The sequence below is a fragment of the Corapipo altera genome, unplaced genomic scaffold, assembly GCF_003945725.1.
Source record: "Corapipo altera isolate COAL_440 unplaced genomic scaffold, ASM394572v1 174, whole genome shotgun sequence".
NCBI lineage: Eukaryota > Metazoa > Chordata > Aves > Passeriformes > Pipridae > Corapipo > Corapipo altera.
The window spans coordinates 531,013-545,240 of NW_020885022.1; the positions used below are offsets into that span (position 1 = coordinate 531,013).

At 66.4% G+C, this 14,228-nt stretch overlaps 1 protein-coding gene across 1 annotated transcript; it reads right to left on the reverse strand.

Moving 5' to 3' along the window:
* Positions 1-2,530: 2,530 nt before the first annotated feature.
* ADAM11 (ADAM metallopeptidase domain 11) lies at positions 2,531-14,204 on the reverse strand. Its single transcript, XM_027667880.1, has 26 exons — positions 14,112-14,204; positions 12,916-13,112; positions 11,495-11,571; positions 11,077-11,143; positions 10,648-10,733; positions 10,500-10,566; positions 10,322-10,370; positions 10,166-10,233; positions 9,789-9,863; positions 9,629-9,700; positions 8,938-9,104; positions 8,778-8,862; positions 8,604-8,694; positions 8,445-8,496; positions 8,194-8,293; positions 7,813-7,884; positions 7,606-7,698; positions 7,441-7,521; positions 7,311-7,361; positions 6,739-6,802; positions 6,563-6,662; positions 6,370-6,489; positions 6,122-6,290; positions 5,934-6,048; positions 5,378-5,468; positions 2,531-4,903 (listed from the first exon to the last, which is right to left on the reverse strand). The coding sequence occupies exons 1-26, from the start codon at positions 14,167-14,169 to the stop codon at positions 4,858-4,860; spliced, it is 2,313 nt and encodes a 770-aa protein (XP_027523681.1). The 5' UTR covers positions 14,170-14,204; the 3' UTR covers positions 2,531-4,857.
* Positions 14,205-14,228: the final 24 nt, after the last annotated feature.

The window sequence follows — 14,228 nt, forward strand, 5'->3', positions numbered from 1 at the left end:
CCATGAACCCATGACCACCTTCCTGGGGAGTCCACGAGGGCTTTTGTCCTTGTGCTCACCCCAAAAGCAGCGTCTGCCTCGTTAGATTAGAGTTGAAAAATCGCAGCCAGATGGTCGATCATCAGCTTCAGCAACCAGAGGAGTGGGGATATTTTAGGTTCGAGGGTTTCCCATTATGCAATGGCGCAGACACAGGTGGGGGAAGCTTTGGGTTCTTGTTTCTTTGGGTTTACTAATAATTTGTTTGGGTTTTTTTTTTCCCTTAGGTGAAGGATCTGAAGCACCAGGAGCAGCTGAGGGAGCTGGGGGGGCTCAGCCTGGAGAACTGGAAGCTCAGGGGGGACCTTCTGGCTCTCTGTGACTCCCGGACAGGAGGGTGGTCCCTGACATAGCCCTGGTGAGTCAGGAGAAGGGAAGGGGCTGAGGACAGGCAGAAATTCTGCAGCACCTGCCTGTGCTCCCAACCTGGGGCAGCTGAGTGGTGGGATGGGGGAACTGGAAAGGATCTGAAGCAGTTTGTGATGGAGGGAAGTGGCAACCTGGGGTGTCAGGCACCTTTGGGCACTGGATCTGCTGCCTCCTGCAGTTTTTGTGGTCCTGGGGAGTTGGCCAAGGAGAGTCTCCCTTGTCCAAGGCACATCCAACACACTCTGGTGACCTCACAAGTCCCAGCCCCTGGCACAAGGACCCTGCCCTGATCATGCTTTGTGGGTGTTGTGTGACCCTGTGGGGCAGCAGGATGGAGTTGGGCCCACCTTAAACCATGGGTTTTGCTCTGCTGACCCTGAAGACTCTGAATAACTCAAGATTCAGAGGCAGCCTGTGCATCTGGAATATTTCTGACTCACTCATCGCGCTGGTATCTCAACACCAGCCCAAAATAGCTCCATGCTGTGGTGCAGCTCCTCTGTGGCTGGAGCAAAGCTGCACTAAAGCCTTTATGGGATACAAAGATGCCCCTGCAGCAACAGGCTCACGGTACCAGGGGTGGGGAAACAGCCCAGTTTGCTCCCAGCCTTGCCCTGGTCGGGGAGGGCACCGTGGTGAGGGGGCAGTGATGGGGGGCTCCTGGTGCAGACCCCTCAGCTCTGCTGTGCCCACTCACCCCATGCTCACTGCCACAGCCAGAGGCACCTCCAGCATCTTCCTCTCCCCACACCAACCCCTGTGAGGCTGCAGCCACTGGGGGCAGAGTGAGAGGACGATGGTGATCCCTTTAATAAGATGGGCTGGACCCTTCCAGAACCAGAGAGAGTCCCCCACCTGGGGCTGGGTCTCCCCCGAGGAGGCAGTTCCCAAGGACCACTCTGGCAGCCCCCCGAGGTGCTCAGGGCACCCTCAGCACCCCGGGTCGGAGTATTGGCCCTGTGCTCAGCATCTCCTCACAGGGTGCTGGGTCCGGGCTGTTTTCCTGCCACGCGTGGGGGGCACCAGAACGGGTCCCTTCAGGGCTCTGCGGGGCGAGGGGCACCCTATCGCCGTGTTTGGGGGTTCTGGGGGGGCTGGTAACTGCAGGAATTGTTCTGCATCCTTCCCCTTGTCCCCTGCGGGCAGAGAAGGGTCCCCCAGAGGAGCGACGCCCGCGTGGTGACCCCCCACCTGCCACCGAGTCTACCAGCAAAGGACCCCGGACACGGGGGATGTGCTGGACCCCCCCACTCCCAGCCCGTGCCCGTGTCCCCCCAGCCTGTGCCCATGTCCCCGCAGTCCGTCCTCCCAGGGCGGGGCTGGGGCGGCGGGGACACGCGTGGCCCTGGAGCATCTCGGGGAAGTCAGGGATGCGGGTCCAGCTCAGGCGCGCATGGGCTGGGCTGGGAGAGCCCTCTCCTGGTCGGTGGCTGTGGAGTGGTTGTGCCGGGGAGCCCGGCTTTTCCAAGGAATCGGCCCGCTGTGCCAGGGACTCCGGCTGTCCCCAGGAGCCCGGCCCAGCCCCCGCTCAGCATTACCCGGGCTGGTTCCACGGGAAGACGCTCCACCCTCGTAGGTCCCTCTGGAAGCTGGGGTCCCGTCCCCCAGATCCCCTCTGCCAGGGGTCGCTGCCAGGATTCTGTGCGGTGCTCACCCAGCTGAGGGTGTCCCTGGAATGGGACAGTGTCCCTGGAATGGCACAGGGACTGGTGGCCATGGTGGGATAGGGTGGGAGCAGTGTCCTTGCACTGGGACGGGGACGGATGCCCGTGATGGGACAGGGATGGAGCATTGTCCCTGTGCTGGGACAGGGATGGAGCAGTGTCCTCACACTGGGAATGAGCATCTCTGTGGTGGGACAGAGAGCAGCCACTTGTCCCCGCAGTGGGACAGGGCAGGCAGGCAAAAGTTCGGAGGGAGGGAGCTTGGTGGCACTCGCCATGTGCCATCGGCTCCATTCTAGGAGACTCCCGGCTCAGACATGGAAATTGCGTGGTGAGTGGGACATGGGGAAGACGTCAGCGGGATGAGCTGAAGGGGACCAAGGGCCGGAGCATCCTCACAGATGAAGTCTGGGGAGGCCCTTGCCCCCGTCCCCGCGCGGGTGAGAAGCGGAGCCCCATCGTTTTCCAAACCTTTATTGTAAATAAATTTCTGCGACATTGCAGGAGGCGGCCGGGGCCGGAGACGGGGCCGAGCCAGGAGCGCGCGGCAGCTCCGGCACCGGCTCCAGCGGCTCCAGCGGCGGCTCCAGCGGCTCCCAGCACGTGCAAAGCAGGAGCGGAGGCGCGGCGGGCGCTGGGCGGGGGCGGCGGAGCCCCCGGTCCCGGCCCGGCTGCGGGCGGTAGCGGAGCGAGGCGGTGCGGGATGGCGGCGGTGCGGTGAGGGGGGCACGGGGGGTCCCCGCCCCGCTGTGCTTGTCCTCGGCCGCGGGACAGGACGGGGCCCGTGGGCTCAGCCTGCGGGGGCTGGGGGGGGTTCTGCTCTCTTGGCTCTGGAAGCACCGGGTGTCCCCCCCGCCACGCCACGGGTGCCCCCCCCTCGTCCCCACCATGGGCCCTCCCGCCCGCCCGCCCTTACAGCGTTAAAATCATTAAGAAAAGTCCTGATATTTATATATATATATATATATTAATGTCCCCAAACCCAGTGACAACGGTGGCTTCTTGCTCTGAGCCAGAGGCGTCCCCTCACCCGGGAAGCACCTCGGGGCTGTGGCTGTGACAGCTGTGGGGACACTGCGGTGACAGTGATAGGGATGGGGGTTGATCCAGACCCCTCCCGTGCCCACGGTGGCCTCAGGTCCCCGTGTCCCCCAGCCCGTCGCTCATATGTCACACAAGAAGCCACCAGAGTAGCCCAGTCTGGGGATGTCCAGCCACCCCCATTCTGCTGTCACCCCCCACCCTGTCCCCTGTGGTGCTACCCGTGGGTGCTGTGGGTGCCCAGAGGGGTTGTCACACCAGGCTGGGGCCACCTCCTGCCTTGGCTTGGGGACAACCTCGGTCACCCTCAGTCTCCATGGCAAAGGGGCTCGGTGTGGGGCAGGGACACCAGGCAAGGGGGACACACAGAGGGGACACCCCACACTGCCCTGGGCATGGCGTGCCATCCCCCGTTGTCACCCTGCTGAGTGTCCCCAGGAGTGTCCCCACACATACAGACACACACCCCAAGTGTCACCAGGGGTGTCCCCCTCCATGCTGAGTGTCACCAGTGGTCGAAGGGACCAGTGTGGCCCCTGGTGCTTTGTGGTGCTGTGGGTTGGGTGGCCCTACAGAGCCACCCCATGCAGGGTGACATGTGCCACATGCCTTGGGACAGGGTCACACATCCCCCACACCTGCCCTGGGGATGGGAAACACCCATCCTGGGGGGGACAGGTGCCACGAGCCTGTCCTGGTGCTGGGGTGACATGTGTCACCCATGAAAGTGCCCCATGTGCCACCAGTCCAGGGCTCACCCTGTGCCCCAGTCCCCCGGGGAGGGTCCTGCTGTCACCTGCCCCCCCAACCCCAGTGTCACCAGTTTGGGGTTCACCTGCCTGAGCTGGGGAAGTGGTGGGGGGACAGCCCCCACCCTAGAGGAAGAGTTGTCACCTGTGGTTGCCGGTCCCACCACTGGGGACCTTGGGGTCTCATGGCTTGGGGGGTGTAGCCATGACATGGGAGGTTAGGGGAAGTTTGAGGGGATATATCCCATATGGGGGCTGTTGAGCCACTTTGGGGGGGGGAGGGAAGCACATCTGGGGGTGCAGTCCTTGGTCCCCATCTGGGCTGGGGGGTACAACTCCCAGGCCCTGCACTGGGAGATGGGTGCTGGCCTGGTACTGGGCATACTGGTCTCATCCTGGGGGACACGGGGCTGCCTTTTGGGGGACCCAGGCCCCCAGGCTGGAAGATGTTGCTGGGGGGGCAGGGAGGGGGATGTGGGGCCGGGGGCTCCCCGCTGGCCCCCGCAGGTACATTCATCCCGGTGCCGAGTGCCGCCAGCCCGGGGGGGCCGGGGGTCCCTGTACATTCGTGGTGGTGCAGTGGGGGGTCGGGGGTGGTCCCGGGTGCCCCCCCACTGCTCTCCTCCTCGGCCGGACCCTCGGCAGCGCCGCCCCATTTAATTGCTGTTAATGAGGCGCTGGGGGGGTGGGGCAGAGCAGCCCCGCTCAGGCCCCCCCGGACCTGCAACACAGAAGTGGGGTGTGTTTAGTGGGGGGCTGTGACAAGGAGGTGACACATGGGGGGGACACTGAGCTGAAATGAGCCAGCACCGGGGGGGGGCTGCTGCCAGGCCCCCCCAGCCGCTGTCCCTGTTCAGCTGTGGGGGCACAGAGATGGAGACAGCACGGCCGGACACACAGCGACACGGACAGACGGGCCCGGGGGCTCCCACGCCGTCAGGCTGCCGGACGGTGACGGTGACAGGGACGGTGACGGGACGATGGGGGGGACACGGTTACGCTCCCTGCTGCGCCGGGTCGTACCTTCCTCGGCGGATGTTCCTTGGGGGGGTGGCAGGGGGAGAGGAGAGGAGCATTAGTGCCACCCCCAAGTGTCTGCTGTCCCCCACGGTGTGTGTCCCCCCCCCGGTGTCCCTGGTCCCACAGGCAGCAGCAGTGTCCCGGTGCCAGGCAGGGGCACACACAGGGGGCCACTGACACAGCCCCCGCCCCGGCACCCCATGCTTGGGGACAGACACGGCCACGGGGTCGGGGTGACAGTGACACCCCAATGGCACATGCAGGCAGGGTAGGCAGGGTCAGGGGGCAGGCAGGGGCTGGGACAAGGGACCAGGCAGGGCCAGGGGACCAGGCAGGGACAAGGGGACCGGGGGCCACACTGCAGGGGATGACCAGTCGGGGGGACTGGCAGTGCCCCGGGGGGGCACAGGCCTGGTCCTGGGGTGGTGATGATGCACGGGGAGGACGTGGCAGGTGACAGCAGCAGAGGGGACGAGCCATGCGGTGGCTGCTTACTTAAATCCCCAGCCTGTCCCCCCAAGGACGATGGCAGCCACCAGCACGGCCCCCGCGATGGAGCCGATAATGATATTGGTGCCACTGGGACCTGTGACAGAGGGGACAGGGAGGAGGGGACAGGGTCACACGTCAGTGGGAAGGGGACACGGGGACATGGGGACACAGCCCCAGCGATGCCCCAGTGCCAGGGGGACTTGGGAAAGGGACAAGCCCAGTCACAGGGAACATGTCAGTAGGAAGGGGACAAGAGGACACCAGGACACAGCCCCAGGGCAGTCCCAGTGCCGTGAGGACCTGGGAGGGGGACAAACCCAGCCATAGGGAGACATCTCAGTGGGGAGGGGACGCAGGGACACAGGGACACAGCCCCAGGGACACCCCAGTGCTATGGGGACCCGGGAGAGGGGGCAAACCCAGCCGAGCTGTGGCACCGGGGTGGGGGGACACTGGATCCCCGGTGTGGATGTGGACAAAGTGAGACCCCCCCAATCTGCGGTGCCTGGGACCAGCGGGGTTGCAGGGAGCCCGTCCCCCCCCCCGCGGGCACACGGACCCTTGTATCGCTCCGTCTCCCCCGTCGGCTTCGGCTCCGGGATGGGGTCGTAGACGCTGCAGTCCTTCCCCGTCCACTCCGCCCGGCAGATGCACTTCCCCTCGTTGCTGCAAACCTACGCAGGGACGGTGTCACCCCCGTGACCGTGACACCTCCCGGGTCCCCTCTGTCCCCGCCGTGCCCCTCACCCCGTGGTCGAAGCAGATCTTCCCGTCCCAGCTGCCGGGGCAGGAGCTGAAGTTAAAGGCGGTGGCTGGAAGGCATTTGCGGTCGAGACAGAGCATTCCGGGCCCGCAGGGCGTCCCGTCCTCCACGTAGCTCAGGTCTGAGCCGTCCACCAGCTGCACGTGCCCCCCCCTGTGCCGGGACAGCCAGAGTGGGTGGCACCGGGACCGCCCTGCCCCAGGGCCACCGCTGTCCCCGCGGTGACACCCACCTGCAGTCCACGTAGCGGTTCTGGTGGAAGAAGGTGGTGGTGGCGATCTCCCCGCTGAGCTCCCCCACCCGCGGCGACCCCGAGATGTTGGCGCAGAGGAGGAAGCCGCAGAGGACGTCCCTGCAAGGCGGCGGTGGTGTCACTGGGGTGGCGGGTGGCGTCGGGAGGGGGCACAGGGACGAGGGTCACTCACTGCTTGTTGCACTGCAGCCAGCCCAGGCCCTCGCGCCCGCAGTTCCCCCGCTCCGTCCCCTCCACGTTCAGCTTCTCGTAGCAGAAGCGCTCGGCCGAGCCTCGGGGAGAGCGGGTGTCACCTGCCTGTCACCAGCCTGTCACCCCCTGTGTCCCCCACCCCAGGCCCACACTCACCACGGCCCCACAGGGCGTTGCACTGACGGTCTCGGGTTTTGCAGCGCCCGCCGTAGCATCGTCCCTGTGAGAGGGGAGAGGAGTCAGGGGCTGGAGAGGGACCAGGGGCTGCAGAGGGGTCAGGGGGCTGCAGAGGGGTCAGGGGCTGCAGAGGGACTGGGGGCTGCAGAGGGGCTCCCACATGTGCACGGCTGTGGAGATGGTGCAGGGACAATGAGCTCCCCACATGTGTGCTTGGCCCCGAGACCACCGCCCTGGCTCATGTAGTGCAAGGAGTGGGACCCTCACATGTGCACAGCCACGGGACAGCAGTGGGCACACAGGGACCCCGGTTGACTCCAAAACCTGCACAGACTGGTTTGGGATGGAAGGGACCTTAAAGAGCATCCATTCCACCCTCCTTCCATGGGCAAGGACACTTTCCACTAGGCCAGGTTGCTCCAAGCCCTGTCTGACCTGGCCTTGGACAGTCCCAATGCTCTTCCAACAAACACGCCCAAGCCCTGATGTTGGAGCCCACGGGGACATGCCCAGGTCCAGGGCCCTGTCTGACCACACAGGGCTGGACTCACCTGCTCATTCTCACAGAAGTATCCATCCAGCTTGTGGAGGTTGGGGGGACACTGTGGGGATGTGGAAAAGAGGGAAAGTGATGCCACATGGCCCCACAATGTGTCCCACCGTGTCCCCAGCCCCACTCACCTGGCTGGAGTCCCCGGTGCAGCTCTCAGGGATGTCACACTCGTTCACAGCCTCGCGGCAGGACACACCCCGTGGCTCATACTGCACAGGGTGTGACACCAACACATCAGGAATGGGACAGAACACTTAGGGATCCCCAGATCCAGAGCCCCCCCAGCGCCACACCTTGCAGCCCTTGCAGCAGAGTCCGTCGCTGCACATGGCGTCGTGGGTCAGGGTGCACTTCTTGCAGCAGTTCCCCCCGCTCCTTGCACACTCCTGCCAGGACAGCAGCCAGAACCACAGCCATCAGCCCCCTGGCATCCCCGAGATGCCCCCACAGTGTCGGGGAGCAGCCCCCCATCTGGTGAGCAGCCCCCTGTCCCCGCTCACCGCCAGTGAGCCACAGTCACACTCCTCGCCCGCCTCCACGAAGCCGTTGCCGCACTCCGGAGGGTCCAGGAGCTGCCGGGACCAAGGGAGGGACATGGCACACACACATGAGAGCTTCTGGGGCGACCCCGAGCCAAGTGCTGCCACGAGCCCCCCAAAAAGGGCATCACATCCCTGGGGAACGGTAGCACCCCCAAACCGCTGTCAAGCACGAGGGTGCAGCTCTTCCCCGGCCGGTGACCCCAGGTTCAACACCGACACCATTACCTTGGCTGTGACAGGGGTTGGGGACACCACGAGTCCCAGGTGACCCCGGGAGCCACCCCCGAAGCATCAATCCCCTCTGTGACCCCCAAGGTCGGGGGCCGGGGGGCCCGTTACCTTCAGGGGTTTGTTGAAGAGGCAGCTGCCGCCGCCGTCCTGCAGGAACTGGTTGTACTCGTCGATGCTGCATCGGGAAAACTTCCTCGGGAGGTAATACCTGTGGGGTGGGGGCCACTGTCACGCCCTGCCCTGCCTGGGGCACGGCCAGGCACCTGAACCGGGGCAGGACCCTCAGTGATGCCCCTGCCGGGAGCAGTGACACGGGGTGTGCAGGGGACGTGGCAGTGCCACCCCGAGCGGGCACCCACCCTGTGTCCTCCATGATACAGCCCAGCCACGAGTCCGGACACCGGCAGTCCCCTGGGGGAAGAGGAGAGGGGCTGGGGGTGCCGGCTGTCCCGTGCCAGCCTGGTGGCACCGCGGTGTGTCCCCATTGTCCCCATCCCCCCGGCGGTGGCGGGTGGTACCTGCGGCCGTGCGGTGCTTGTTCCACATCATGCCCACGTTCTGCCCCAGGGTCTGTGCCAGTGTCACCGCCATGGCCGCCACGTTGCCGTACTGCACAGGAGCCACGGGGTGTCACCGCGGGGCCCCCCGTCCCTGTGCCCAGCCCGCCCTCGCGGGGGTCTCTCCGCACCCACCTCGTTGACGCCGCCGGCGCGGGCGGGGGAGCAAATGCCCCCCACGAAGGCGGTGCCGCTGCGGCTGCTCTGGAACGTCCGACCCCTGCGAGGAAGAGGATGGTGGGGACGGGGGACACAACCCCCGGGCCCGGGGAGCACACGGGGCCGTGGTGCTCACGAGAAGAGGTGGACGGTGTCGCTGTGCTCCGCCAGCCCCTCCCGCCGGTACTTCACAAACTCGTTCAGGGTCTCCAGGGAGTCCTGTCCCATCCGGATCCGATCCTCCGCCACCCACGTCTCCATGGCCACCAGCACGATGCGGGTGTTGAGCTGCTCCTTGTAGATCTGCGGGGACGAGGGGACGGTGCTGGGGATGAGACCCCTCCCAGGGACAAAGCCACCAGTTACTGGGAACAAACCCCTGGTGACAAATCCCTCAGGAGCTGGACACACACATCCGTCACCAGGGACAATTCCTCAGGGACAAACCAGAAATGGGACAAACCCAGCAAGTGCCAGAGAAAAAAAAATTGTGGGACAAACACCCTGGGGATCAACTCCCAAGGGACCAACCCAGTCGGTGCTGAGGACCAACCCCCCAGGATAAACCTGCCGGGAATGAGGGACAAGTTCCCTGGGGACAAACCCATCAGCTGCTGGGGACAGTCCCCTCAAGGACAAACCCCCAGTGACAAACCCACCAGGGATTGGGGACAAACCCCCTCTCCAGGGATAAGCCCACACTGGGGACAAATCCCCTGAGAACGAACCCCCCAGGAACAAACCAGAGATAAACCCCCTAGCAACAACCCTCCCCGAGAGACAAATTCCCCCGAGAGACAACCCCTCCCCCAGGATCCCCCCCTCACCATGTCAGCCAGGTTGACCACGGACTTGGCGAAGTTGCTGGTGAGAACCACGGACTTGCGGAGCTGCAGGAACTGGGGGGACACCAGGGACCAGGTAGGGTTTGGGGGGGCTACCCTGACCCCTCACCCCCCTCCCAGTCCCGGGGACCCCCACGCTCACCAGCTGGTGGTCGTTCACCACGGCCAGCTCGATGTACTTGGTCTCGCTGTGCACCGTGTGCTGGGCTCGGCGGACCTGCGGAGGGAGCCCGCGCTGAGCCGGCCCCGGCGGGAGCGGCCACCCGGCCGGGGCTCCTGACCCCACCAGGGATGTTTGGGATGCGGGGAGTGGGGAAAACGGCTGGGTGGGCTTGGGATGGAGCTCCTGCACTATTCCAGTGGGTCCCCTGGGCATCCCCAAGCCCAGGCAGGAGCAGCACCCGCAGCCAACAGCCAGAGACCAACCCAGGTCAAGCGCCCTTGTCCCTTGCCCCACATCCTCTGTCCCCTGCCTCATGTCCTGTGTCCCTGCCCTGTGTCCCCGCTGTCCCCGCTGACCTGCCGCCGTCGCCGCAGCTTTGGTATCCCACCCGTGTCTCGCTGGCTCAGCACAGGGAAAAGGCAGCCTGGAGGGAAGGGACAAAGCTGGTGGGACACCAGGACACAGTGCCACCAGTCCCCGGGGATGAGCGCCGGCTCTGCACAGAGGCTCACCCAGGCGGGGACAGCTGGGGACGCGCTGGACGACGTGCGGTCGGAGGCCCTGCCGTGGGGAGAGGAGTGTCATGGCCACGTGTGGAGAGGGGACTGCCCCGACCCCGTGTCCCCAAGGCTGTCCCCCAGCCTGGAGGAACTGAGGCAGCACATGGCAGGTCCCAGTGCTACCACTCACCTGCCCGTGCTCGGCGCCCGCCTGGGGCTCGATCAGGTAGGTGGCTCGGCCGTCCGAGAAGACCCCCCTGCAAGCAGAGATGGGGTTGTCGGGGTGCAGTGGGGTGCAGTCCCCCCAGCTCCCCTTTTGGCAGTGGCGGGGTACTCACCGCAGGCCCTGGCAGCTGGAGAGGGCGGCGAAGGAGCGGGGCTGCCCCCGGATCCGGCCCTGGTAATAGCAGTGCTCCCCTGCGCCCTGCGGAGTGGGGACTGTGCTGAGCACGGGGGGTCCACCCCGCCCTGCACCCCCAGGGGCTGCACCCCAGGCTGGGGGCTCTGGGGTTCACTGCCCGACACCCTCGGGGTGCGCCCACAGCACGCGGGGATCCCCATCACCGCCCCTGTGTGAGGAGCATCCCCCATCACCATGGCAACAGCCCATGCACGGGCTGGTACACCAGGGCCACCCGGGGGGAAGGTGTGCGCTGAGCTGCTGTCGGGGCCATTCCAGGGCTTCTGTAGGATTTATAAACCTGCCACCATGACCCCAGCGCTGGTGTGGCATGGCTTGGCTTTGCAAGGTGTGGCACGCAGCTTACCGTGCTGTGGCTGCCGTTGCCGCCCGCGCCGAGGTGCCGCTCCACGTAGTGAGAGGCGAGGAGGTGGCTGCCGGGAGCAGGTGGGGGGTGAGAGGCCGTGGGGTGGGGAGGAAGAGGAGGAAGAGGGAGATGACAGCAGCCATCCATGCACACGACATCACCCCAGTGTGGGAGCCCTGCCGCTATCCCTATTCGCGGAATCATCCCACGGTGGGACCCCTCTCCAGTTTGGGAGGGTGCTGGCACCCCACGGACCCCACGGGCTCAGCCCCCAGTACTGAAACTGGGACGTCTCTGCACAACTCCCCCATCCCCGAGCACCCCCAGCTCCTCCACCCCCTCCCTCCTTCTGGGGGGCGGCAGCAGCCCCACGGTGGGTGCCCTCCCCAGGACCCTGCGGGGGTCACCCATCACTCACTGGTTCAGCCGGAGGTCGAGGGTGAAGGCGGAGCCGAAGGCGTGCACCACGAAGCTCACCTGCGCCAGGTGCAGCCCCTGCAGGAGAGCCCGGGCCGTCAGCACCCCCCAAACTAATAACTAAAATAACAATTAAAACCTCAACCCAAACACGCAGCCCGTGAAGCTGCACTTTTATTTTTAAACCCCAAAAATTCAGCATAAAGGAAATCACTGTTTTTTTATCCTCAATCCCATCACCACCCCCGTGGTGCCGGGAGGGCTCCCGTGTCCCATGGCCCCCTCCCCAGGTGCCGGGGTGGGGTGGGGGGTCCCCCCGGCGCTGGGCCCAGCTCGGCCGCCGCAGCCGAGCCGGCGCTTCTCCCTGCCTGCGGCGCCCGGCGCTCCTGACCTAATTCCTGCCGCCGGCAGCGGGAGATGGAGCTGGAGCGGCAGCGGGAGCCGAGCGCTGCGGCGCGGCCTGAGACCCCGCAAACTCACCGCACGGGTGAGAGCCCAGCCCTGCCAGCGGGTCCCTCGGGAGCTCCGGCGCTTCACACGGAGAAGCCGGGAAAAGGCAAACCCTCCCTGGGATGCCTTGCCCCCTCGCCGGGATCCGGCACAGCCCGGGATGGGGACGCAGTGGGGGAGAACCCGTTTGTCACCACGGGAGGGGATGTCCCGCGCCAGGAGCGCATCCCCGGGGTCAAGCACCGCGGCTGGAGAGAGTCACCGGGGCTCTGCCGCCGGGACCCAGCCCCGAGTTCCCGGGACCTCCGCCGCTCCATCCCCCGTGGCTCTTTGGTTTAACACCTCCCTGGCCTCCCGCCAGCGCGGCGGCTGCCGGCGCTTCCCGGCGTCCGGCGGTTTCACTCGATGCCGGGTGTAAATCGCCTTTGCGGTGAGCGCAGCTCATCATCCCCCCTTTCCCCGACGCGGGCGGGGATCGATGGGCGCCGGCCTGGGCGGCTGCCAGAGCCTCAACCCCCGGGCCGGATGGGAGCGTGTGCCGCTCCCTGAAACGCTGGGAGCACCAGCCAGCGGGGTAAAGGACGCACCGAGCCCGGGGGGGTTGGGGAGCAGCACTGGGTGGGACACGGGGGACTGCTCCCACAGGGCCTGGATCCCTCCTCAGCAGAGCCACGAACTCATTCCTTATGCTGTGGGAGCCCTGCCCGCCACCTGCTCGCTCCTGTTCCATCTCTCCCAACGCCCGGGCGCTGCCAACACCCAGATTTAATGGGATTTCGAGGCACAGCTCGGTGTCCCTTTGGGGTGGATGGCAGTGGGATGGTCCCTGCGGGGACGAGGGCTCTGGTTTGGGATGCTGGTGCCCACACGTGCACTGGGAGGTAGCTGGACCAGCAGCAGCGGCTGCCTGGGGACGTGCCACCCGCCTGGGACCCCGGACAGGGAGCGGGTGGGGGGCTCCGGTTCACTTACGGGTCCTCCTCCTCCTCTTCCTCTTCCTCCAGGCTCATTCCTGACCCTGGTGTCCAGCTGATGCTTTGCGACTTCTCCTCCTCCCGAGCTCTGCCCCACCAACCTGCTGGGGTGGGTGATCTGGGAGACCACCCGCCCGTCCTGCCATCCGGCCCGCGGGACCCTCCGCGGCACCGCCCCGGTCTGTGCGGCGGGACCTGCGGGACAGGGACAGGGGTGACCCCGGGGGGTGGGACACGGGGGCTGGGACACGGGGGGATAGGGTTGAAGAGGGATGGGGACAAGGAGGGACGGGGAGACGGGAAGATGAGGACATGGGGGGATGGGGATGAGGAGAGGTAGGTACATGAAGGAACGGGACACATGGAGACGGAGTTGGGGAACACGTTCTGGGGGTGCCCCGAGTGTGGCACTGCATCCCGAAGGGGATACCCCCGGAATGTGGAGGGTGGCTGGACAGCTGGGGACACGGGGGGACATCCAGGTACGCTGGTGTGTCCAGGAGGGGACACCGAGGAAGCACGGGCTGGAGAGTGCCCAGGGGATGGAGGGGACCAATATGGGAGCACGTCTGGGAGGGGAAGCTCAGGGGGCTTCAGATGCAGTGGCACATCCTAAAGGGGACACCCAGGGGACAGTGAGGGCCAGGCTGGGGACGCCACCCAGTGGGAGATGGAAGACCGGTATGGGGACACCCCCCAGAGGGGACAGCAGGACTGGTGCAGGGACACCTTCGGAGGCGACACCCAGGGGACACGGGGGTGGCCGCTATAGGGACATAGCCCAAGGGGATGTGGAGAGCTGCTATGAGGACACCTATGGGGACACGCAGGGGACCGGGGAACCGAGATGGGGACACATCCTGGAGGGGACATGAAGGGCTGCTATGGGGCCACCTCCGGAGAGGGGACACGGGGGGGCCCCCGGCGACACAGGGGGGGGGGGGGGGCGGGGGGAGAGCGGCTGGGGGGGCGGGGGGGGGCGGGGGGCGGGGGGGGGGTGCGGGGCCGGTGCCGGTGGGGGGGGGTCGCGGGCCCGGCCCCTCCCGGGGCTCTGCGGGGCGGCGCTGCGGAAAAATGTGTCGATGCAGCGAAAAAGCCGCAGCGGCGGCGGCGGGGCCGGGAGCGGAGCGGGGCGATGCGGGGCCGGTACCGGGGCCGATGCCGGTGCGGGAGCGGGAGCGGGTCCGGACCTACCTGCCCGCGGGGCGAGCGAGAGCAGCGCGGCCAGCAGCCAGCCCCGCAGCGGGCTCATGGCTCCCTCATGCTCCGCCAGCGGCCGCGCCGGGCCCGCCGCGCCGGGGACCGTCACCG